Source organism: Hemicordylus capensis, chromosome 1 (genome assembly GCF_027244095.1).
Source record: "Hemicordylus capensis ecotype Gifberg chromosome 1, rHemCap1.1.pri, whole genome shotgun sequence".
NCBI lineage: Eukaryota > Metazoa > Chordata > Lepidosauria > Squamata > Cordylidae > Hemicordylus > Hemicordylus capensis.
This window is the reverse complement of record NC_069657.1, coordinates 300,461,210-300,483,191: the sequence shown is the minus strand read 5'-3', so window position 1 is coordinate 300,483,191 and position 21,982 is coordinate 300,461,210. Positions and strand designations below refer to the sequence as shown.

Genomic DNA, 21,982 nt, shown 5'->3' with positions numbered 1-21,982 from the left:
CAGGTGGGTGCAGGGCAGAGCTAGGAGTAGGGTTTCAGGCAGGGGGAGGGGTGATGCTGGTCGGGGTGAGGGCAGTGAGAGGGGCCTACTCCCCATTGTCTCTGTCCCCCTAGAGGTTGTTGCATTCAGGCTCACCTATCTGGTGCTGCCTGCTCCCACAACTCAGCCACCTGAAATAGATCTCTCCATCCTCACCAATCCCCATTGGTGAGGTGGACTCCCTGCCTGCTGAGGAGTAGGAGGTTGTTCCTGGACCTTTTCAGCCCTGGATAGAGAGCGGTAGGGGTGTGGGTGGTCCCCAGCAGTGACCAACAATCCGAGCACCACCACAACCGCCACCAAAATGGTCCAGGACTAACAGCAGCATGATGTGGGGCCACTTTGAGCTATGCCAAAATGACCATACACATGCTGCCTGCACCTACTGCATGGCACAGGTCAGCAGGTGTAAGGACCCTAAGCATCTTGGGAGGTTTGTGATGATGAGGCACTTGCAATGTGTCATCACCCAGGAATCCTTGCTCTTGCTCGTAGTGCTAGCTACCTGGTGTGCCCCTGACTAGTGGTGGCAAGGCACACGCTCCTGCTTTCAAGCAGGGGGTGTTGCCATTTGCTCAGTGGGTGCTGTCAGTAGGCAAGAGGTCTGGTTGTCCAGAGTTTCATCTCATCACCTGGGCCATTGGTGAGATGATGGCTCTGGACCACCATCCATTCCATATTGTGGAGAATGCTGGCTTCTGCCAGCTACTCCAACTGCTTGCCCCCAACTACAAGATCCCTGCAAGCATCACCTTCAACAGGTGGGTGGTGCCCCCACAGTAGTGGGCATGCAGGAAGTTCGTGCTGGGGCTGCTGGAGTTAGCAGGGCCTGACACCAGCATGCATGTCACTACAGATCTATGGACCAGCTGTAGTGGGATGCACGATGCTTTCCTGTCTCTCACATCACACTGGTTGGGGCAGGAGAGAGAGGGGACATCTACTGGTGGTGGCAGGGCCAGCACCTCCCATGCAGCAAACCTCAGGTGGGCTGTGCTGCATGTGGAGCTGATGGACACTGATTACACAGCAGATAAGCTGTCGGCAGTATCAGATACCAGGTGAAGGAATGGCTGACCAGGCAGCCAAAACTTCACTGAGGCTTCTTGATTACTGACCATGGTGCTCATGTGGTGAGGGTGGCCCATCAGCTGCAGTTTATGTTCACACACTCTGCACCTGACTGTGATGGATGCGCTTGGCCTCAAGGAGGCTAAGGACAGGCAATGTCGAGGCCTCCCTGCTGAAGACGCTGATGCTGTCATGGCTGTGCTTGTGGAGAAATGCCACAAGTTAGCAGCCCACTTCCACCAGAGAGAGAAGGCTAGGTGGATGCTCAGATAGAGGCAGTGTGAACTCCACTTACCTGAACACCTGATCCTGCAGGATGTTCAGACCTACTGGAACTCCACCTTTCTCTTGTTCCAGCACCTGAAGGAGCAAGAGGCGGACATACATGCCCTGGAAAAGAGGTGTGGCTTGGTATTGGGTGATCTGTCCAGCACAGACTGGCAGCTCATTTCCAAGGTTGTCTTGACACACGAGCCAGTCCTTGTTGCCACAAACAGCATGTGTGCTCATCTTATGGGTGTGCTTGCAAAGGGTGCTGCTGCTGTTGCTGTTGCAATGGAGTCTTAATTGTGTGTGTCAGCTCAGTGTATGGGAAAGCAAATTGTTCCAATAATGCAGCATCGGCACCTGGCACCTTGATTGGCAGATTCCGGGTCAGTTATTCTTTTTTGGACTATGTTTTGTGCTGTCTTCTGTGTTGGGAATGAGGTTTCCATTTTTTGTTCTGTGGCACAGAGGAGGGGGAGTCACAGGCCTTCGGAGAAGGGCTGTGATAATGATCTATATCCCACCTAGGAGGAAGATCAGGGTGATGGACAACCCCTCCCATAGGTATTCTGAGGCCTTCAACCCCAAGATCTGGGCTTTCCCACAGAGGATGAAGGACCCATTTGAGCATGTACATCAGCATGAAATTGCTCACAAGACACTGAGCTCATGTACATAACCTAGAATTGCCCCCGGGGAAAGGGCTGAATCTCTCCTTCTTGAGCCCAGCTCCTAGCAACCAGTCAATGCAGAAAAATTAAGAGCAAATCAGTGTCCTACTTGATCATGCCTTTTCAGCACAGTTCCTTTGTCCTTTTAATCATGTAGATGAAATAAATTCATATGGATGTAACATATGCAGTGTCCTAAAGCATTTTCTTTTATGCATAACTGCCTCAGAAATCTTAAGATTTCATTAGAGTCTGACAAAATAAATTTATTCAAGCGGTATTAAGATACAGTGGTTTAAAGATAATCTCCATACTTTCTCATTTTTACAGAAAGATGTATCAGGAGTAACACAGCAGTGTATTATGGCTTGCTTTCTCCCTATGCTTTCAGTTCAGCCGTAAAAATAGTTGTGTTCTGCTCTGCATTATTGGATAGTTATACACAGGAAAGTGTGAAATAAGTTATCTTACTTTGCAGTTCTCTAACTAGCTAAGAACATATGTGTGTTACATATTTCCTAAAGAATGATCAAGTGCCAATGATGAGACTTTAAAAACCAGGAGAATAAATAGCAGTCTCAAAACAAAGTATATTTTCCTGATTTTTTTTCTTTCTTACCACAAAACACCATAACAAGAAGTTTTGGTGGTATGCTGTTTGGTTTGTTAGCTTATTTATATTTTGTCATTTACATGCTTTTTTCAGTAACCAACAAACTAGCTTGTAATTTAAAAATAAAAAGAAATTAATTGGTGAAGCTTATAAAACAATGCTCATTGATTAAAGCCACAATCATAATGCCAACAGCAATAACAGATGATAAAAATCACTGGGCTACATGCTGACCACTGTCAATGTAGCAAGCATGTTTCACTTGTGCAATGGGGGAGAGTTAATCTTCACCAATCCTTCCTTCCTTCTTTGCCACTGATGCCCCCCCCCCAAATATATCTCTGAGGGTTGGGAGACCTTCAGGGACATGCTCTGGGGAAACATTGGGGGCAGAGGGAAGGGAAGCACAGCAAAATCCCCTTGTGTGAGTGAAATGCCCATGTAACGCATGCGTGACACGTCAATATGTGTCACTTATCGTCAATATCATCAGTGGTGAATCAGATCATTTAAAAAACATTTGTGGATAATAGTTTGCCAAAAGCCTGTAAGCAAAGGGGTAAAATAGACCACCCATGGAAGGGAGCAACAAAGCTTAAGTGTCACCACTGAGAAGTCCTTTCCCATGCCCTGACCAATTTAATATCTGATGGAGGCAGGACATAGAGCAAAACCTCTACTGAAGATGGCTTTGTTTTCTCTGAAACTGATGCCTCAAATTAGAATGGATTTGCTGGATTACACCAAATATCAATCTAGTCCATTAATATGTCCCTAGAAAACTATTGAACATGAAGTGAAGGAAACAATTGTCACTATCATCCATATAAATTGTTACTACTTTAAAGATAATGAGGCTATTCACACGATGGTAGAAAATTGGGCTAGCCTCTGCTAGTCTGTTTTTCTACCATCGTGAGAACCACCGGGCTCAGCTGCGAGCCCGGTACTTCTTAAGCGGGTCACCTGCTTAAGTAGCCCAATGCTTAAACCGGGTTTACAGAGCAAGCGCTCTGCAACCCTGGTTTTTGCAATCGTGAGTTGCTGCATGTGGCTCCACGCTGCGGCAACTCATGAGTAGACCCCTGACTGGGAGGCTCAAAAGCAGCCTCCCAGCTCGGGGGTCTCTCCAGCATGTCCTGCGCGCTCGTGACAGAGCTGGCAGTTGTGTGGGCGGCCGCTGCAGCCGCCCGGAGCAGACTGACTGCTCATCTGCGGGGAGAGCGGGCTAAGCCTGCTCTCCCCACAAACCCTCCCCAAGCGGCTCCCACTGATTGTGGGATCTGCCTCAATCAGTATTTTTTAGCTTCTTATGCTAGTAGCAGAGATGGCATCAAGGGTCATCCAGGTCAGGCACTGGCTCAGGGACAAAGTGCCCCGGGGAGGCCTCCCAGCTTGGCCCTGAAGCCTAGTGCCCAGGTTTTTGCAGGAGTAAGACTGGTGCAAGCCTATCAGCCAAAAGACTTGTGCCACCATGGCCTTCTTCTGCTCTTCTCATCTGCAAATGGGCTTTTCATTTGCTCTTCTCATCTGTAAATGGGTTCCCTGTGCAAAGAGGCACCTTTTAAAAGTGGTGATTCTCTTTATTTAGCAGGGGGAGAGCAACTGGCCCTATCCAACCCCTGCACAGCATTCCTCCCGTGACAGATGCTGGTGTCTTTCTTATGTTTCTTTTTTAGACTGGGAGCCCTTTGGGGACATGTAGCCATTTAATTAATTAATTAATTTCTGTATGTAAACTGCTTTGGGAACTTTGGTTGAAAAGCGATATATAAATCTTCATTGTATTCAAATTCGTATTCTTCCCAGTTAACCCTGCAATGATATAGGGGCTTCTGGGCAAAATCTCACTCACCAGTGGGGAGGGGAGTGGAGTGGAAGGAGAGACTGCTGAAGGACTGGGCAGCAATAGCATCTCCTTCTCTTCCCAGCCTCCTCATCAGTGAATGGTGAGAGCAGCAGCTCTACCCAATGAAGGTGGGAGCTGCCACTGCCAAAGAAAATGACTTCTCACATTCCCCGATTCTCCATTTGTGAAAGGGGATCAGCAGTAGCAGCCAGCCCTCACTAAGGATAATCATCTATGGTGGCACAGCAAGAAACAGAATGAATTGAGAGGAAAAAGTGAGAAGAGTGCTAGCTTGAATGTCCTGATGGAAGCTATTGTTACCTTCCCTTCCCCTAACAGTCTTTTTAAAATGTAAATTATTCTATCTTCCAGAAGTGTGGAATAAAAATAGAGGCTCCTGAAAAAATAACAAAAATCCTTAGTGTTTTTCTGCACATCCCATAACAAGACTTCTGTTTGTACTAGGAAATGAATAAAAATAGGTCTCTGATTCATGCATCCCTAACCTGCCACTGAAATTTCAAGATAAATTTTGAAGTTCTTAGGTGACATGTTCAAGAAATGTTGACTAAAGCAGAAACGAAAATAATAATAATAAGATTAGCAAAATTTCTCCATGGAGTTCTACACACTCCATGGAGATAATTTGCATTGGAAAATATAGCAAAGATGGTGTGTTTTCCAATATCTTAATAGCCTGATGTACAACCTTTTTCTGCAATACTCTTGTGGAAGGCAGGGCAAGACAGAACAATAAGATATTTCTTTACAAACAGCCTCTTCATTTTTGTTTTCTGGCTTATTTATTTGTTTTAAGGTCCATTTTGTGAAGACAGAACTGAGCCTTGTAATTCCCAGCCATGCCAGAACAAAGGGGTATGCCATAATAATCCTTCTGGATACATTTGTGATTGTCCTGCTGGATTCCTAGGTCATGACTGTCAAATGGATGTCAATGAATGCTTATCAAGACCATGTCGAAATGGAGGCACATGCACTGATATGGCAAATGTAAGTATAATGTCTAAGAGATTTCATGTGAAAAGCCAAAATATTTGATAAGCAACAGCCAGTTTTTGCAGTTATTCTTTCATATTCTAATACAAATTTCCACAATATTATCTCTGTAAGTGGCGTTTAAGTTTGGGGCTTTGACAATAGCACCATGAAGGTATTTTTCCTGTTGTCATCCTGACTTGATTTGAGTTCACCAAAGAAACTAAATTATTTGGCTATTTTCTCTCTGTCCTAAAGAAAAGTCTTCTGAAAACATGATGCTTTTTACACTCTCCTTTATTAGTTATTGATTGCTCCCCATTGTTGCTTTTTCTTGTTACTTAAAGTGAAGTGTAAATTGAGGAGAAGGAAGAAAAGGTCTGATAATGGGGGCATATTTTGAAAGGCATTATCTCCCTCTTCTTCTTTCATTGGTGTAACTTTAAAAGGCTCAAATAACAAAGGAGTAAACCTTTTAAAAAGATAAATTGAAAGACCAACTAACCATTGCCCAAGGAAGGAAGACAGAAGTCATAAAGGGAATGGCATGGGCTACAGCTTTATTGAGAATATACTGGACCTAACCAAACTTAGAAAGAAAGCAGGAGTCAGGCAGGAACGGAAGCATGCTTTCATCTCTTGCTTGTAGAGGAATCTGTTGGCTACTGTGGGATATAAGATGCTGCATTAGATAGGCCTTAAGCCTGATCCTGAAAGGGTCATCCTGTGTTCCTGTGCTAATCTCTTAAACCCCAAGTGCCCAACTCTGGGAAACTCCAGGCTAAATAGGCACAAGGGGAAAACCAGCCAAACCCAAGCTCCTCAAACCCCAAACCCAAGCATCCTCAAGTTGCTTCCTTCTTTGCAGAGTAGCTTGAGGTGCTCCCTTACCCTCTTTCTTCTTCCATAGCCTGAACTGGCACTGCCAACTTCTGACAATGTTAACATATGGGATCCAAACTTAAACTAGTTGCTGCTAATAAAATTGATTAAAGGAAGCATGAACTGTATTATGAAACTGAATGTGTTCCCTCTTCTCCATCTTTCCTATATCAATCTATCTGTTGCAGTAAATGTCTAGCTTTTGGAGAATGATGCCATTCATATTTAAATGGTGTCAGTCCCAGACAAATATTGCATATCTCCAAAATTGCAGATAGTCTTCTTAATGTTAGCAGTCACTAAAATGAAATTGTCAGTCCTTAATCGTTAGCACGTGAGGCACTTCACATGATCCGTGTGAAGCGCTAGATGGGATTTGGTGCGGAGAGCGGGCTTAGCCCACTCTCCCCACAGATGAGCAGTCACTCATTGCTGGGCAGCCAGATCGGCCACCCAGACAAGCGGCTGCTCCAGCCGGGTGCTGCTCACCCAGCCGCGGCTCGGTCGGGAGAAGGGCCACACTGCCATGCGGCACCCTTGCCTCCTGAACCCCAGGAAGGCACCACACGAGTGCACGGTACCTTCCTGGCGTGCCCCTCTCCTCCCCCCACCCGAAGTGTGCTTGCAGCCGTGGCTGACACATGTTCCAAAAAACAAGGTCAACGGAATGCTCACTCCATTAACATTGTTTAATGGGAGGGATTGTTAGTCAGGCTTGCAAGCCTGGTGATTACCACAATGGATCAAAACTGGGCTGGGCTCCATTAGCCCGGTTTCGATCAATTGTGAGAATAGCTTTAATGTCTGAAAACTTTGGAGAAATGGTTGGGATATGAAGTAATGTATTTACCTGAATCCAAGACTAGGTTTTTTCCAAGTTTTTTGATATTAGAAATGGGGAGGTTACCTTAAATTCAGGGTCCTGTTGCTTTTGAATAAATGTACAGTAGGTATAACCTTTATATAACCTATACTCTTTAAGGGGGTCATCTTAAATTCGGGGTCATCTTCGATTTGGGTAAATACGATAGGTACATCTTAGCACATATTGAAGCGATCCTCACAATCACTGCAGGAGGCTACCGCCTTCTGCGGGGAGGAAGCCCAAAAGCACTTACCTCCCCACAGACAATCACTGGCTCCTTTCTGGGTGGCCAGATCAGCTGCCCTCACAGTTGCCAGCTTCATCACGGAGCCTGCAGGGGCTGCAGGGATCGAGGGCCACATGGCCCCCAAAATTCCAGGATGCCCCGCACGAGTGCATAGGGCACCCTGCAGAGACCCCCGAGCCCGGGAGGCTGCTTGCAGCCTCCCACTTGGTGATCTACTCATGTGTTGCTGCACACTGCAGTGACACACGAGCAATGAAAAGAGGTTAATGGAGTGTTCACTCTGTCAACCTCATTTAAGGGGAGGATGCTTTAGGCGAGCTAGCCACCTGGGGAGCATCGGGCTCACCTGTGAGCCCAGTGGTTCCCATGATCCACGAAAAGTGGGCTAAGCTCCCTTAGCCTGCTTTCCGTGGATCATGGGAATAGCTTCATTGTATAGTTTGGATGTAATCTGCTATAAGTCTATAGGGGACACTGTAAAAAAGGAGTTATAATGAAAGGGAAGGAGGAGTTTCACTTTGTTCTGCTGTTGGTTGGGTTTCTGGATGTTTCTGTTTTTCTCCTTCCTGTTCCTGTCTCTGAGATAAGTGAATCAGTGTGTTTTGTGCTGACCTCTGTCCATTACCAAGCTGTAACTGAGAAGAATGCCTTATGTACTGTGTAAAGTGCTGTTAAACTTGACTTCCACTGGCATTTGTTCTCTAGACTGTTAAGACGGAACACACTCTGCAGCAGAAAATGTATAAAAAGCTATTGCTAAGGATACTGATTACATCCAGGTCTGATAGGATAGCATTCATCTCTGTGTTGAGAATTTTGAGCAGAATGTGGCAGAATCTGACAAATAGCACCAAAGAGAAAGAATTTTTTTAAAAAACAACAGCACATATTTTTAGTATGTGCTGAGTCAAAATGGGAAGCAGGGTGAACATTTCAGGAATGCTTTCATTCTTTGTAACAAGTGTACGGCTGCACAGCTAAGGGAGCACTGCTAATTAATATTGTATGGACACGTGGAGTTAATGTTCTAAATAAAGTCATTTTTTCGGGAAATCCAACAGGGAGATAGAGAAGACCTATCATGCCTCATTGCTAGCTACAAACAGGAAGAGGGAAGGGAGAAGAAGGAAGTATCTCTCTCAGATGAGAGAATGAAACCTGAGATCATCATCAGTCTAACAAAGAGGAATCAGAGTAGAGAAAGCATGGACAGAGGGGGAATGCCCCTATTGGTCAATAGGGTTGCTGGTGCTAGGAGTTGATGCCATCAGGAGTTGCATCTCCATCAAAAAGTCCTGTTTGGGCAACTTTAGGTGGACTCAAAAAGGCACAAGAGTGTTTATGCATTTCAATGCAATTCAGGTTGCGTTCCCTTCACTCTGAATTGGCTGGGTGACATGATAATGCAACCAAATAATTTCCCCTGCTAACTGAGCAAAGAGACACCTTTTTAAAAGTGGTGGTTATCTTTATTTAGCAGGGGGAGAGCAATTGGCCCTATCCAACCCCTCACAGCATCCCTCCAGTGGCTGTTGTTGGTGTCCATCTTACATTTCTTTTTTAGACTGTGAGCCCTTTGGAGAAAGGGAGCCATTCTATCTATCTATCTATCTATCTATCTATCTATCTATCTATCTATCTATCTGTAAACCACTTCGGGAACTTATTGAAAAGCAGTATATAAATATTCATCGTATTCGTAAATCAGATTGGCCATTTGACAATGTCACATTTATATCCTCCCATAGCAATGTGTTGGCCCCAAAATGTTTGTGGATGATTATTCAGCATAGCCCAAAGTTTTAGATTTATGGATGTGGGGATAGACATTGCTCCAGTGTATGTGAAGCATGCCTCCTTTGAAATTTAAAAGGGGGGAAAGCAGAATAAAACCTTAACATGATTTAAGTCCTGTTTTTCCCCTGCTGGGACTCATTTTACTGTTTTTGGCATGGGAAAATCACTGTGAGATATTATGTTATTTTCATGTGGTATGTACAGTATTTCTTTTGAAGGAATTCTCAGGTTGTGGGAGTAAATTATGAACTCTAAATTCCACATAGTTTCCCCTGGCATTATTTTCACTGTTCATATAAGGGAACTTCCAAAAGAACAATTTTAGGCCTGAAAGGGTTAATATTAGGTAAATTATGCCAGGTGCCAGCTAGGTTTTGAAGTAGAAACCTACCAAATTATGTTTCAGGGAGTCAGGAAAGTGTGACTCATCTTTACCTGTTGGATCTTACATGGTTTTGCTTTTCAGTGGTCCGCAAGATCAAAGAATAGACATAGGAAGCTGCCATATACGGAGGCTCTTCTCACGAGTAGTGAGAAGGCCTCCAGAGTGGGCTGTGGGGAAGGTGGGTTAAACCTACATTCCCTGCAGACTATGGATGTGGCATTGCTGGGTGCACTCCCCACACGCCCAGACGATTCCCTGCACACCCAGGCAGCAGGGAGGGTCAGGACCCCGGATGTGTTGTCCCAGCCCCCGGAAATAACATGATGCACTGTGTGAGAAATTGATGAATCATGGTGATTCCCCCTCCACGGGCTCCCCACAGTCTGGCAACCATGGTTCACTCATGCAAAACCGGGCTGGGCTCCCTTAGCCCAGTTTTACACATGCGTGTAAATAGCCTCACTGAGTTAGACCATTGGTCCATCTAGCTCAGGATTGTCTACCCAGACTGGCAGTGGCTTCTCCAAGGTTGCAGTGGGGAGGCTCCCTCAGCCCTGTCTTGGAGATGCCAGGGACATATGCAGCCCACTCCAAACATTTTTACTCAAAGGTTTGCTCATGGCAATCTACTCCCAGAATGATAGTGCAACTGATAGAGTTATAAAATAACTTTGAAAACAAAACAAAACAGCCATTAAATCTAATAAGAAAGAGCATTTGCAAGCATTCATTATTAAAAGCTGGAGCAAGTTATGAGACAGCTTAAGAGATGCCATAGCAGGCATGGATCCAAAATACAACATGAGTATAATCAGACCTTTCACAAAGCATATAGGTTCCTAAGGTGCAGCGGCTGCACAGCTGGGAAATACTGTTTCACAATGCTTACATTACAGATCAGTTACTTATACTGTTACCACAATGCAGAAATAATCAAAGCAAACAATAAAACAAGATGGTTATTCTGAGTGCGGTCCCTGAAGTATCTCCAAGTAAAGCTGGATGTAATTGCTAAAGGCAGCTGCTTTAAAAGATACAAATCACTTTCCCCCTTAGGCCAGTTTATTGGCTTTACAAAGGGGATTAGAATTACACCCTTGAGAGTGTATAAAAGTAGAGCAAATCCTATGAAGTACCTTCCACTGTAAATTTTTAAAGAAAACAAACAAATCTATTTCTATTAGTGGAAGAAATAAGAAGATCTCAGTGCTGCAAGTGGTCTGGTCTTAAGCAGTTTGACACTTCCCGCTTGGCAGATTCTTCCATTATGAGTTGCCATCCATTGCTGACCTTCTATTGGTAGCCTCCCATTTTCAGCTTTCCATTACAGGTCCTCCAGTTCTTGGCTGAGCACCTACACTTTAGTTGTCATCTTGAGGTTTAGGAGGTGGTGGAGTTCTTCTTTCTGACTCATAGCCTGCTGCCTCATCCAATATTTAGCCTGCTACTTCATCTAATGTTGAGTGGCTGTTGCTCCCATTTAACAATCTTCTGCTATGTTTGGAGACACAAATTATCTCAGACATAATGAGGCGAATCTCATGATCAATGCCACTCACCGGGAAGAGGTTTGTGGGGAGAGCAGGCTTGGCCCACTCTCCCTGCAGACGAGCAGGCAGGAAGCCCTGGGCGGCTGGATTGGCCGCCCACACGACTGCTGGCTCCATTATGGAGTTGGCGGGAGCTGCAGGGATCGGGGGCCATGTGGCTCCCGGAAGTTCCAGGATGCCCCGCACAAGCACATGAGGCATCCGGGAGAGACCCCTGAGCCCGGGAGGCTGTCTCCTCACATGTTGCTGCGGTGCGGAGCTGCACCGCAGCAACACACAACCAAAAAACTCGGGTTAGCGGAGCGCTTGCTAACCTGGGCTAAGGGGAGGGAGAATTAGCAGGGTTTGCTGCCGGCAGCCACATGGCTCCCGTTGCAGCATACAACCACCAAAAAGTGGGCTAGGCTCCCTTAGCCCGCCTTTTGGAGGTCATGAGAATTGCCTCACTATATACTAACTACATTATCATGTGTAATTAAACCTTCAAGTCTTTTTAAAAAGAACAATTTATTATAAATATATCCTGAGGAGAGCTAGTCTTGTGGTAGCAAGAATGACTTGTCCCCTTAAATAAGCAGGGTCTGCCCTGGTTGCATCTGAATGAGAGACTTGATGTGTGAGGACTGTAAGACATTCCGCTCAGGGGATGAAGCCGCTCTGGGAAGAGCAGAAGGTTCCAAGTTCCCTCCCTAGCTTCTCCAAGATAGGGCTGAGAGAGATTCCTGTCTGTGACCTTGGAGAAGCAGCTGCCAGTCTGTGCAGACAATACTGAGCTTGATAGACCAATGGTCTGACTCAGTATATGGCAGCTTCCTATGTTCCTATGTTCCTGATATTACATGAGATCCCCCTCCAGCAGACTGATTCTGTCCACACCTGCTTAGTTTAGCAATGCTGCAATCTTTGATGTTTTCAGACCATTCACTTGGCCTACCCCACAAGTCAATTAATGATGCAGAAATTCCAGAATTAGCAGGATCAATATAATAGATTCAGAATTTGAGGGATCAATGTGTAATAGCTTTATGCTAACTTGGCAAAGAGGCACCTTTTTAATGTGGTGATTCTCTTTATTTAGTAGGGGGAGAGTAACTGGCCTTATCCACCCCCAGCACAGTACCTCCAGTGACTGTTGTTGGTGCCTATCTTATGTTTCTTTATAAATTGTGAGCCCTTTGGGTACAGGGATCCATTTCATTCGTTCGTTCGTTCATTCATTCATTCATTCATTCATTCTCTATGTAAACTGCTTTGGGAACTTTTCTTGAAAAGCTGTATAGAAATATTTGTTGTTGTTATTATTGTGGGCATATTTGTAAATAAAAAGTTAGGGAAATGATGCCACTTAATCCCGCAGTGGCACTTTGTGATGGAAAGGTCAGGGCATCTGCTTGTTTGGAGCGTTGTTGCGACTAGAGAAAGCATAACTAGTAAAACAAAAAAAGACAGTTGCCACCAAAGATACACAATGTGGATCAGATCTAATGATCAACAACAGTTTTTGATCGCTGCTTAGCACATTTGAAGAGACAGCAGGATGCTTTCATTAGATTGTAAAGAAAAATGAAACAAATGCTTCTCTATTTAAGAAAAGGTAGTGTCAACAAAAGGGAAGGAGGAATGAGAGAAAACAAGTGGGAGTTATTCTAAGTAACATTTCTCCCATTTTTAATGAAACTTGCAGGAGAAAACCATTTGATTATGTCATATACAAGTTACCATGTCTACATAGTGAAGCACAATTGTATGGCTGTGTATTAACCAGTGAAACAGATGTGGCAAAATAATTTCACATTGACTTAATCATATTAAAAAGGAGCATATGAATCAGCCCTAAAAGCAGAATTAAGCAAGCTGGGGACTGGAGCACAGTTCTTTAAAGGGAAAGTGTTTTATAGCTACTTCCCTCAATGGAATCTTATGTAGATTAACTCTTTTATTTATTTATGTACTTATTTTTAAATTTATATCCCAGTTTTCCTCCGAGGAGCAGCTAAAGGATTATTCATTAACAACTCCATTTTCCCCTCCTTTCTTTCCCTTTTGCTTTCTGACTCCATCCCCCACTAGGGATATGCACAAAACCAGAATGGCCAGTTTGGCTTGGTTTTGGCCCAGTTGAACTGGCCCCAGTTTGAGTTCAAACTGAGCTGATTCAATGGGCTCAGAGCTATACTGGTAAAGGGGAATCTGATGAGGATCCCCCTTTACCAGTACAGGGGTAGAGGGGCTTTCAAAAGTATAGAGGAGGAGATAGGGGAGTAAATTTGTACTTACATGTAGAAGCTGTGGTTCTTATTCAAATGGCCTCCGCGCATGTGGGGAGGTTGCTGAAATGGCCTCTGCACATGCTCAGAGGCCCCAAATCAGGCCACCATCAGCACAGGCTACTCAGGTGGAAGCTGCTGGTGTAGCGGGGGGATCTGCCCCCACCCTTGCCAGTCCTCATGGCTTCCATTGCTGCAGCTGTGGCTTCTACTTGTAAGTACAGATTTACTCCCCTCCCACCTCCTCTATACTTTTGACACCTCTCACCCCTGCCTGTCTCGAACCAACCTGATTCGACCCCATCTCCATTGAGCCAAGCTGGCTCAACCTCGGGCCCAGTTCGAACCAAGCTGGCTCATAAAGCCCTACCCTCCCACACTCTCTACAGGATCCCCACTGAGACAAATTGCTCAATGACACAAAATAAAAAATTAGTAGATAGAATACAACACTACCTTCCCCTTTATAACAACCAAAAATTGAATTGATTAAAAATGTAGTGACAAAGTCTTGAAGTCTTTTAGGTGATCTCCTACCATGCACATTTCGAAGTCCTGGGTACATCCCTTTCTCACTTTACAAGGCAGCCATACTCGAACAAAGTCCCATTCCTGAAATGTTTGCTGCTTTGCACCCCTTTTCTGATTATATTTTTGTTGCTTCTCATTCAGGGATGGTACAAAGTACAATTCCCTTGAGGATGATCCATGGAAAGAGCCTTGGGTTTTATCCCATGGTTATGCAAATATTGCTTCATTTCAAATCAAGCAAGTTGTCCCCCATTGTCAGACACTAGTTCTTTAGGAAGACTTTCTCTTGCAAAAACGGCAGCCATGAATTGGATCACCTTGTTTTTTGCAATATCATCAGCAAATGAAACTTCTGGCCACCTGGAATAGTAATCCACCATCACTATAACAAATCTTGGGTTTTTTGGGTTGGTTATCAAAAGGCTCCATTGTATTCAGAGCACATTTTTCCCTAGGATGATTGGGGTACTCTACTGGAGTCAAGGAGATGGTTAAAGTCTTCTGCAATTTGTCAGATACAGCACAAGCCATACAGTGCCAGATTACATTTTCAATATGTTTGTCCATACCTGACCACCAAAAACTTTCTCTGATTTGCCTTTTAGTCAAGTTCATGTCCAGGGTAATTTGCTTCATGGGCAATTTTGATCAATTTTGCTTGTAAGGAGATTGGCACCACCAAACGATCAGTACTCAGCACCAACTCATTGAGAAGAGACAGCTCATTTGCTATGTGCATGTGTAGTTGAAGACGTTCAGATACCTTGTTTTTGTATGGCCATCCATTAGTTATGTAAGGTTTAAGCTCAGTAAGTACTTGATCAGCTCTGAGGGCCAATTTACATTCAAAAAATGTGATGACTCCATGACTAGATGAAGCTATTTGCACAATTGCTACTACTTCGTCCTCATGGTTCTGAGATCTTCTGTTGGCCTGGAAGTGGAAATTGAGATAAACAATTTGCAGTTGTATTCTGAAATCCTGGAGGATATTCCCCCTGGAAATCAAAGTCCATAAGTCTGGTGATCTATTTAGTTATTCTTGAGGTTGTTCAACTTGATCCCCACATAGTAAATAAAGCAGAGTTTATGGTCTGACCATAAAGTGAATTTTCTGCTTCACAAGTAAGTCACAAGTGCTTCACCACCCAGAAACATGCTAGAGCTTCTTTTTCATTGACTTCATACATCTTCCCTGAAACAGTAAGCACTCTGGAAGCAAAGGCAACTGTAATTTCCCTGTCCCCTTTTTGCTGGGTCAAGACAGCAAACCATATTCAGAAGCATCAGTGGTTACAATAGTGTGCCTGTTGATGTTAAAAGAAGTGAGAGCAGGGCTTTCAGCAATGGTGGATTTGATAATCTGAAAATTAGCCTTGAAGGATGCATCCCCATTAAATGCTACTTTCTTTTTTAAAAGAAAAGATGCAATAGAGCAAGTTTGGAGGCAATTTGTCTAACATGTTTAGAGTAATACTCACAGAGTCCAAAGTGTGACATGTACATTTTCCCTTCTGCAGTATGTCCTTTGCATTCCAGGATAGCAGTGAAGTATTCCCATGGGTGGATGCCCGAAGGCAGATATGATGTAGTGAAGAGTTTCTTGTAATGTAGATGGAAAATTATAGTGTACAGAGAACCAAAATCAGCCAGCATCCGCACTTCATGGCCATTAAGTTTAACTTGACAATGTAGAGAAGCAATCAGGCTCTGACTATGTCACACTTAAAATGCTGTCAGGAAGTGGGTCAGCTGCCTCATCCTTATCATATGGTAAATCAGTAATGGAATGGACATCAGATTTGCAAACCTTAGCAAAGTGTCCACCTTTTTTTCAATCTGTTGCAAGTGACCTTCCATGCAGGACAGTGAGCAAAATTGTCTTGTGGGCAGAGTCTCCACATTGGTAGCAATGGTAGATCCTCCTTTCTTGTGCTACCACTGTCTGGGGCTGTGCCATATGAGAAGATTGGGTGTGGAAGGATTTAGACAGTACCACTGAATTTCAGAAGGTGGGTTTGGGGGTACCAAAGAGAGACAGTGAAGAGCATTTTCCACCATCCTAGTCATCTCTATAACTTTATCCAAGGTAAGTTTGTACTTCAATAGCAGTTTTTCATGCAGTTTGGAGCAGTTTGCTTTCATAACAATCTGATCCCTGATTATTTCATCAGTAAAGCTGGAAAACTCACACGTTACACTCAAGGCACAAAATGCTGTAATATACTGATTGACAGATACACCAGAAGCTTTCCCAGAGAGTAGGCTTTACTGCGGGGCTTTACTGTGAGTTCAATTTTTTTAAAAAAAACCAAACCAATGTCAAAAGTAGATTTGCGCAATAAAAAACCTGAATTGTGTCTGAAGTGCTCCTCAATATCTTGGATGGACTTCAGTGTGAATCTGGCCGATGTGTGAACACACACACCCTCCATTCCATTGGAGAAGTGAGCTATAAGCCCGTTCTGGGATTGCTCCAGGTAGCTGGGATCTAGAATAGAACTTTTAACATTCAACAATCACACACTCAAAGTTGGGTTGAAATGATCACCTTGTAAGGGGGAAATGGCAGTTCAGTCCCCAAATAGCAAAGCAAAACCATTTTGGTGAGAAAGCAGCAAAGCAAGAGGTCTTGAGACAGTTCTTTAGTACTGAAGAACTACAAGGTTTTATTTAAAGAAAAGGTTACAAACAAATGTGAAAAAGCCTGCAGCTTAATTTCTGCTGTAGCTCATGGCTGAAGAGAGAGACCAAAAACAAACAGCCATCTCTGGAGAGACAAAATGGAGGCTAACACTGGAAGGACAAAGAGGGGAGGAGTCCAGCACTTTTATCCATATCCATGACCCTAATCCCTGCAACAGTGGTCTCTATCAGACATTGCAGCAGAGAGTTGATGCTGCCAGGGTCCTAGCTCCAACACATGTAAGCCTTGAAGAGTACCTGCATAAGAACTAGCATCCCCTTCCAAGTTGGCAGGAAAAAGCAAATGATTATATATTATCTGGCTTTCATGGCCCAGGCAGTGAAACAATATAGCCTGCTGCTTTGCTAGAATAAGATCAGGACTCTGTATAGCAGTATAGTGAGGAAGTAATTTTAGAAATAGGACCTTCATTGCTTCCAGGGAAGAGCTGGTTTACCTAGGGTGGGCAAGAAAGGTGGTGGTGGGATATGAGTCATGCTGCAGTGGGCATCCACTGAACAGCAGAGTCCAGAAGGAAAATGTACCTTCCGGGGTTGTCTAGGTCAAGAAGCTGGAGAAACAACCAGCATCAGTGATAGTAGAAAGCAGTGTAGGAATGTAGACCCAGTGATGCAATGCAATGAGGTTGCTGGAACATTCACAAGCTTTGCAAGCTCACATGCTTTGTAGGTTCAAAATCCCATTGCCAAATGTTTTATAGTTGCTTCTCTCTAGGGATGTGTAAACAGGTTCTATGTAGAATGGGTTTGATGTTGAACTGGTTTGGTCCAACAGTTCAGGGTCAAACTGAACCACCCCATTCAGTCCGACCTCGGACCGAACCCCACCCCCCGGCCATTTAGGGGGTTCACTAGTCAATTTTTTAAAAATAGTACTTACCCTTTCAGGGGGGCTCTCCAAGGTCATGGGAGGGTCCGCAGTGGTTCGCCTCCCTCGGCAGCTTTCCTTGTGGCAAAAATTGCCCGATTCAGGCATTCTTCAGCCTTTTCCAGGCCTTTCGCCTGTCATGGTGGCCATTTGGGAGGCTGCCGCTCATGCTCAATGGGCCCATGCATTTTGGAGGCCACTGCAAGGGGGAAAGGCCCATAAAGGGCCAAAGAATGACCAAACAGGGTGATTTTTGCTTTTAGGAAGGCCAGTGGGGGGAGGGGACACCCCCATGGCCAAGTACATAAATGTGTGTATGTGTGTGTGTATCTATATCTATCTATCTAATATATAAATAAACTGTCCCAGTCCTGTTTGGGTCCAATTTGGACTCGAACCAAACTGCACCTGTCAGTTTTGTGCACAGCCCTACTTCCCTCATACACACAAATCAATCTTATGTATATTAATTAAAGGTTTATTCAGCAACAACTATTTTCTCCTTCTCTTTTCACTCCCTTTTCCTTTGTGACTCCACTCCCACCTTCTCTACATGATCCCCACTGGGACAAACTTGTGAACAACACAACACAAAAGATTACTAGATAGAATTCAACAGAAAATGATGTCCCCGACTCCTGAATCACTCGTTCTTCCAGGTGCTTTGACGTCTCTTACATTCTATACTTTCTTAGCATCTGCTACTACATTATACTATGAGGCTGTTCACACAAGCAGCCAAGCCTGGGCTAAGCCCAGGCTTGGCTGCCCGGGAGAACCTGCAGGAGCATCTCGGCAGCAAACCAGCCTGGGGAGCCTGCCTCTTAAATGGGGTTAAGGGAGCGAGTGCTCCCTTAGCTGCATTTGCTTGACTGTGCATTAGTACCGGCTGCTTTCAGTCAGTGCTGACACACGGACAGGCATCCTCCCATCAATGGGGGGTTCCACACACTGCACTGTGCACTTGCACAATGCCTTGTGGGATTTCCAGGGGCAGGACAATGCATCCTGGCACACCAACTGGGTGCTCAATGTGTGAGCGCAGAGAGTCCTCAGCAATTGTCTGTGGGGAAGGCAGGATTCTGCAGGCTTCCTCACTTCCTGCCTGCTTTCCCACCCACCCTATCATGTATGTATGTATGTATGTATGTATGTATGTATGTATGTATGTATGTTTTTACTTACTTATTCACGGCCATTTGTTAGTTAAGTCTTTGATTGGTACTGTGTGCGATTGATGTTTTATTACTTTCTAGCAACTGTTTCTTAACCTCTTGTAGGATTCCTTTTAGTCTACCATTTCTATTCAAGTTGTAAGCTGACCATGGCTCGTATATATATATATATATATATATATATATATATATATATATATTCATTGGATTTCTATACTGCCCTTCCAAAAATGGCTTAGGGCAGTTTACACAGAGAAATAATAAATAAATAAGATGGATCTCTGTCCCCAAAGGGCTCACAATCTAAAGAAACATAAGGCAGACACCAGCAACAGTCACTGGAGGTACTGTGATGGGGATGAATATGGCCAGAGATAGGGCCATAGAATGATCTCTATGTATAATGGTGATATATATTTGGGATCTGCACACATTACTGGATTAAATGCAGTATTAGTTCTAATTTCTGAAATTGAGCAATTATATATTTGTTTAAATCTTTCTGCTTTCTAGGATGTTGTATGTGCCTGTCTGCCAACATTCATGGGAAAATTCTGTGAAAAAAATCGAACAACCTGTGAGCCATCCCCCTGTCTAAATAATGGCACCTGCGTAGTTGAATTGAAAGGCTATCGTTGCAGGTAAGATGATTTTAAACATCTTGTTATTTAATAATATGAAATTGTTTGCAGAAGGTTGTCAGAGGCAGAGAAGATGTAGAAAAGATGCTGTGTTCATTTTTAATAATGTCTGCCAGCTTATCAGTGATGTTGTATGTGAAGTCAATCTTTCAGGGTGGGGGGGGAATGACGACTAAAATCATTGAAGCCTGGAAGGAGTTTTATGTTGTTTCATCATGAATTCTGTAAGATAAAATATATATTGCAAGTGAAACAAGTTGGAAAGACAAGTTGGAAAGATTCAGTGTGTGTATATGACAACATCCTTGAAAAGAGTATGATGATAATCATTCTTAACAGATAGATCTATGATAATCATTTTCAGTCTAATTATTAATCAATTAGTGTGTTAAAAATAAGGCCGCACATTTTAAAAATACATTTTGCAAATGCGAAAAGTAGCCCAGGTATATAGGAATCTAATTCTACTCCAGTTTATATAGATTTATAGACAATTTCCTCACACCATTAAGAAGTACAATTTGTACTCTTCACACTTGCTTGACTTTTATTTGGCCATCTTAAAGTGGGTTCTGTGGAGCATTTTTCAAATGGAGTAAACAAACTCCAATTTTTAGCATATTCATAAAAGAAGAATATTAAAATATGTGGTACATAAAAGGGTAGTAATACATTAGACATGAACTTGCAAAGTCCATGCATTTGATAGATGTGTTTGATACAGCCCCATGGTCTGAACAGAATCCCAATTTGAATCATTCATGATGTGATGGAGAAATACTGTAGCAATGGAAATAAAAAGCAAACTAATTGACACAGAATTTGTGAAGTTTCTGTGCATACTTGGTGAAATGTTGAAATAGGGATAATCTATACAATACCTTGCAAGCCTGTGTTCCCAAGCCTGTGTTTGTAGAGGTAATGTGAATGAAAAAGCAAATTAAGAACTGATAGGTTAGAGTCAGAGGAAACCACTGATTCAGATAACTACTAAATTCTACTGTAATCCACTTTCAATTCTGTTGTGACTCCACTCCCACCCTCTCAACATGATCCCCACTGAGACAAACTTCTCAACAACACAACATAAAAGATTACTAGATAGAATACAACAGAAAGTTCTGTCCCCATCTCCTGAACCACTCATTCTTCTAGGTGCTCTGCACAGCGTATCTTAAATTCTATATTTTCTTAGTATCTGCTACTGCATTCAGAGGTGCTCTTACCTCTGGACTTCCAGGCCGAAGTCCAGGGCCACCACAGCCCCTGGGGGCCTCCAAATCCTCTTTAGTCTGTCCCAGGTAGTGTGGTTGCCTGGCTGAGCATAATGATGCTTAATTTGCAGGGGAGGAGGGCAGCCTCCAAAGGCCTTTAAGATCAGGCTCCAAAATTACCTAGGTGCACCACTGACTGCATTATACTATGAGGCTGTTCTGTAATCCACTTTATTAACATGAATCAGCCTTGTGGAGAAGTGTAGTAGTGCTGTGCCCAGAGGCTATTTTAAAGTTAATGCAGGGAGGCTTTAGGAGGCTTCAGGAATACTCAAAACAAACTGTATAATATAACAAAATATTATGGCACGCTTACCTCAATGGTCCACTGAGGTAACCATACCATTTTGTGTTCTCTGATAACTGCAGTTATGGTGTTGGAGTAAGAATAATTTATAGGGATGTGCATAAAATTTCGGGCACAGAACGATCTGTACCCGAAATGAGCAATTTCGGGTGATTCAGGGACGAACTGAATCACCCCAAATGTCCCCCGATATTTTTCATGCCCGAGCCCAATCACCCGAATTTCGGGCATGAAAAATTCGGGTGATTCGGTTCATGGTTGATTTGGGGGGATTTTTTGAAGTTTTAGTGACTTTGGGGCAGTTCGGGGGCAAAGCATCGGATCTGGGAAAAAAGAGTGGGGTGGGGTGGTAGTGACTAATGGGTGCAGGCTACCACCCCAACTTCAGGGGGATTGGGAAAAGGCATGATTTTTAGGAAATTTTTGAATTTTTCATGTCTTTGGGGCAGTTTGGGGCAGAAAGTGGGGCCTGGGGCAGAATAGTGGGGTGGGGTGGTAGTGCCTAATGGGTGAAGGCTACCACCCCAATTTCAGGGGGATTGGACAAAGGGGTGATTTTTGGGGAATTTTTGAAGTTTTTGTGTCTTTGGGGCAGTTTGGGGCAGAAAGTGTATCTGCCCCAAAAGGGTGGGTTGGAGTGGTAGTGCCTAATGGGTGGAGGCTAACACCCCAATTTCAGGGGGATTGGGCAGAGAGCTGATTTTTTGGGGATTTTTGAAGTTTTGGTGTCTTTGGGGCAGATTGGGGGCAGAAAGTGGATCTGCCCCAAAAGAGTGGGGTGGGCTGGTAGATAGTGCCTAATGGGTGGAGGCTACCACCCGTCCCCAATTTCAGAGTGATTGGCCAGAAGGCTGGATTTTGTTGATTTTCTGAGTTTTTTCTTCATAAAGTGCAGTGTGGTAGATTGATTCATTCAATATTCATAGTAAGTGAGAGTGTGAAAAAAGTGAAAGTGGGGTCATGAGAGTTCTTTTCTTGAAA

At 43.8% G+C, this 21,982-nt stretch overlaps 1 protein-coding gene across 1 annotated transcript in view; it reads left to right on the top strand.

The window, feature by feature from the left end:
• Nucleotides 1-21,982, top strand: part of LOC128337958 (protein eyes shut homolog) — a 219,504-nt gene that overhangs the window by 95,442 nt on the left and 102,080 nt on the right. The window contains exons 4-5 of the mRNA XM_053279776.1: nucleotides 5,328-5,521; nucleotides 19,293-19,420. Of these exons, the coding sequence (XP_053135751.1) occupies nucleotides 5,328-5,521; nucleotides 19,293-19,420 (322 nt within the window). The remainder of the gene's footprint in view (nucleotides 1-5,327; nucleotides 5,522-19,292; nucleotides 19,421-21,982) is intronic.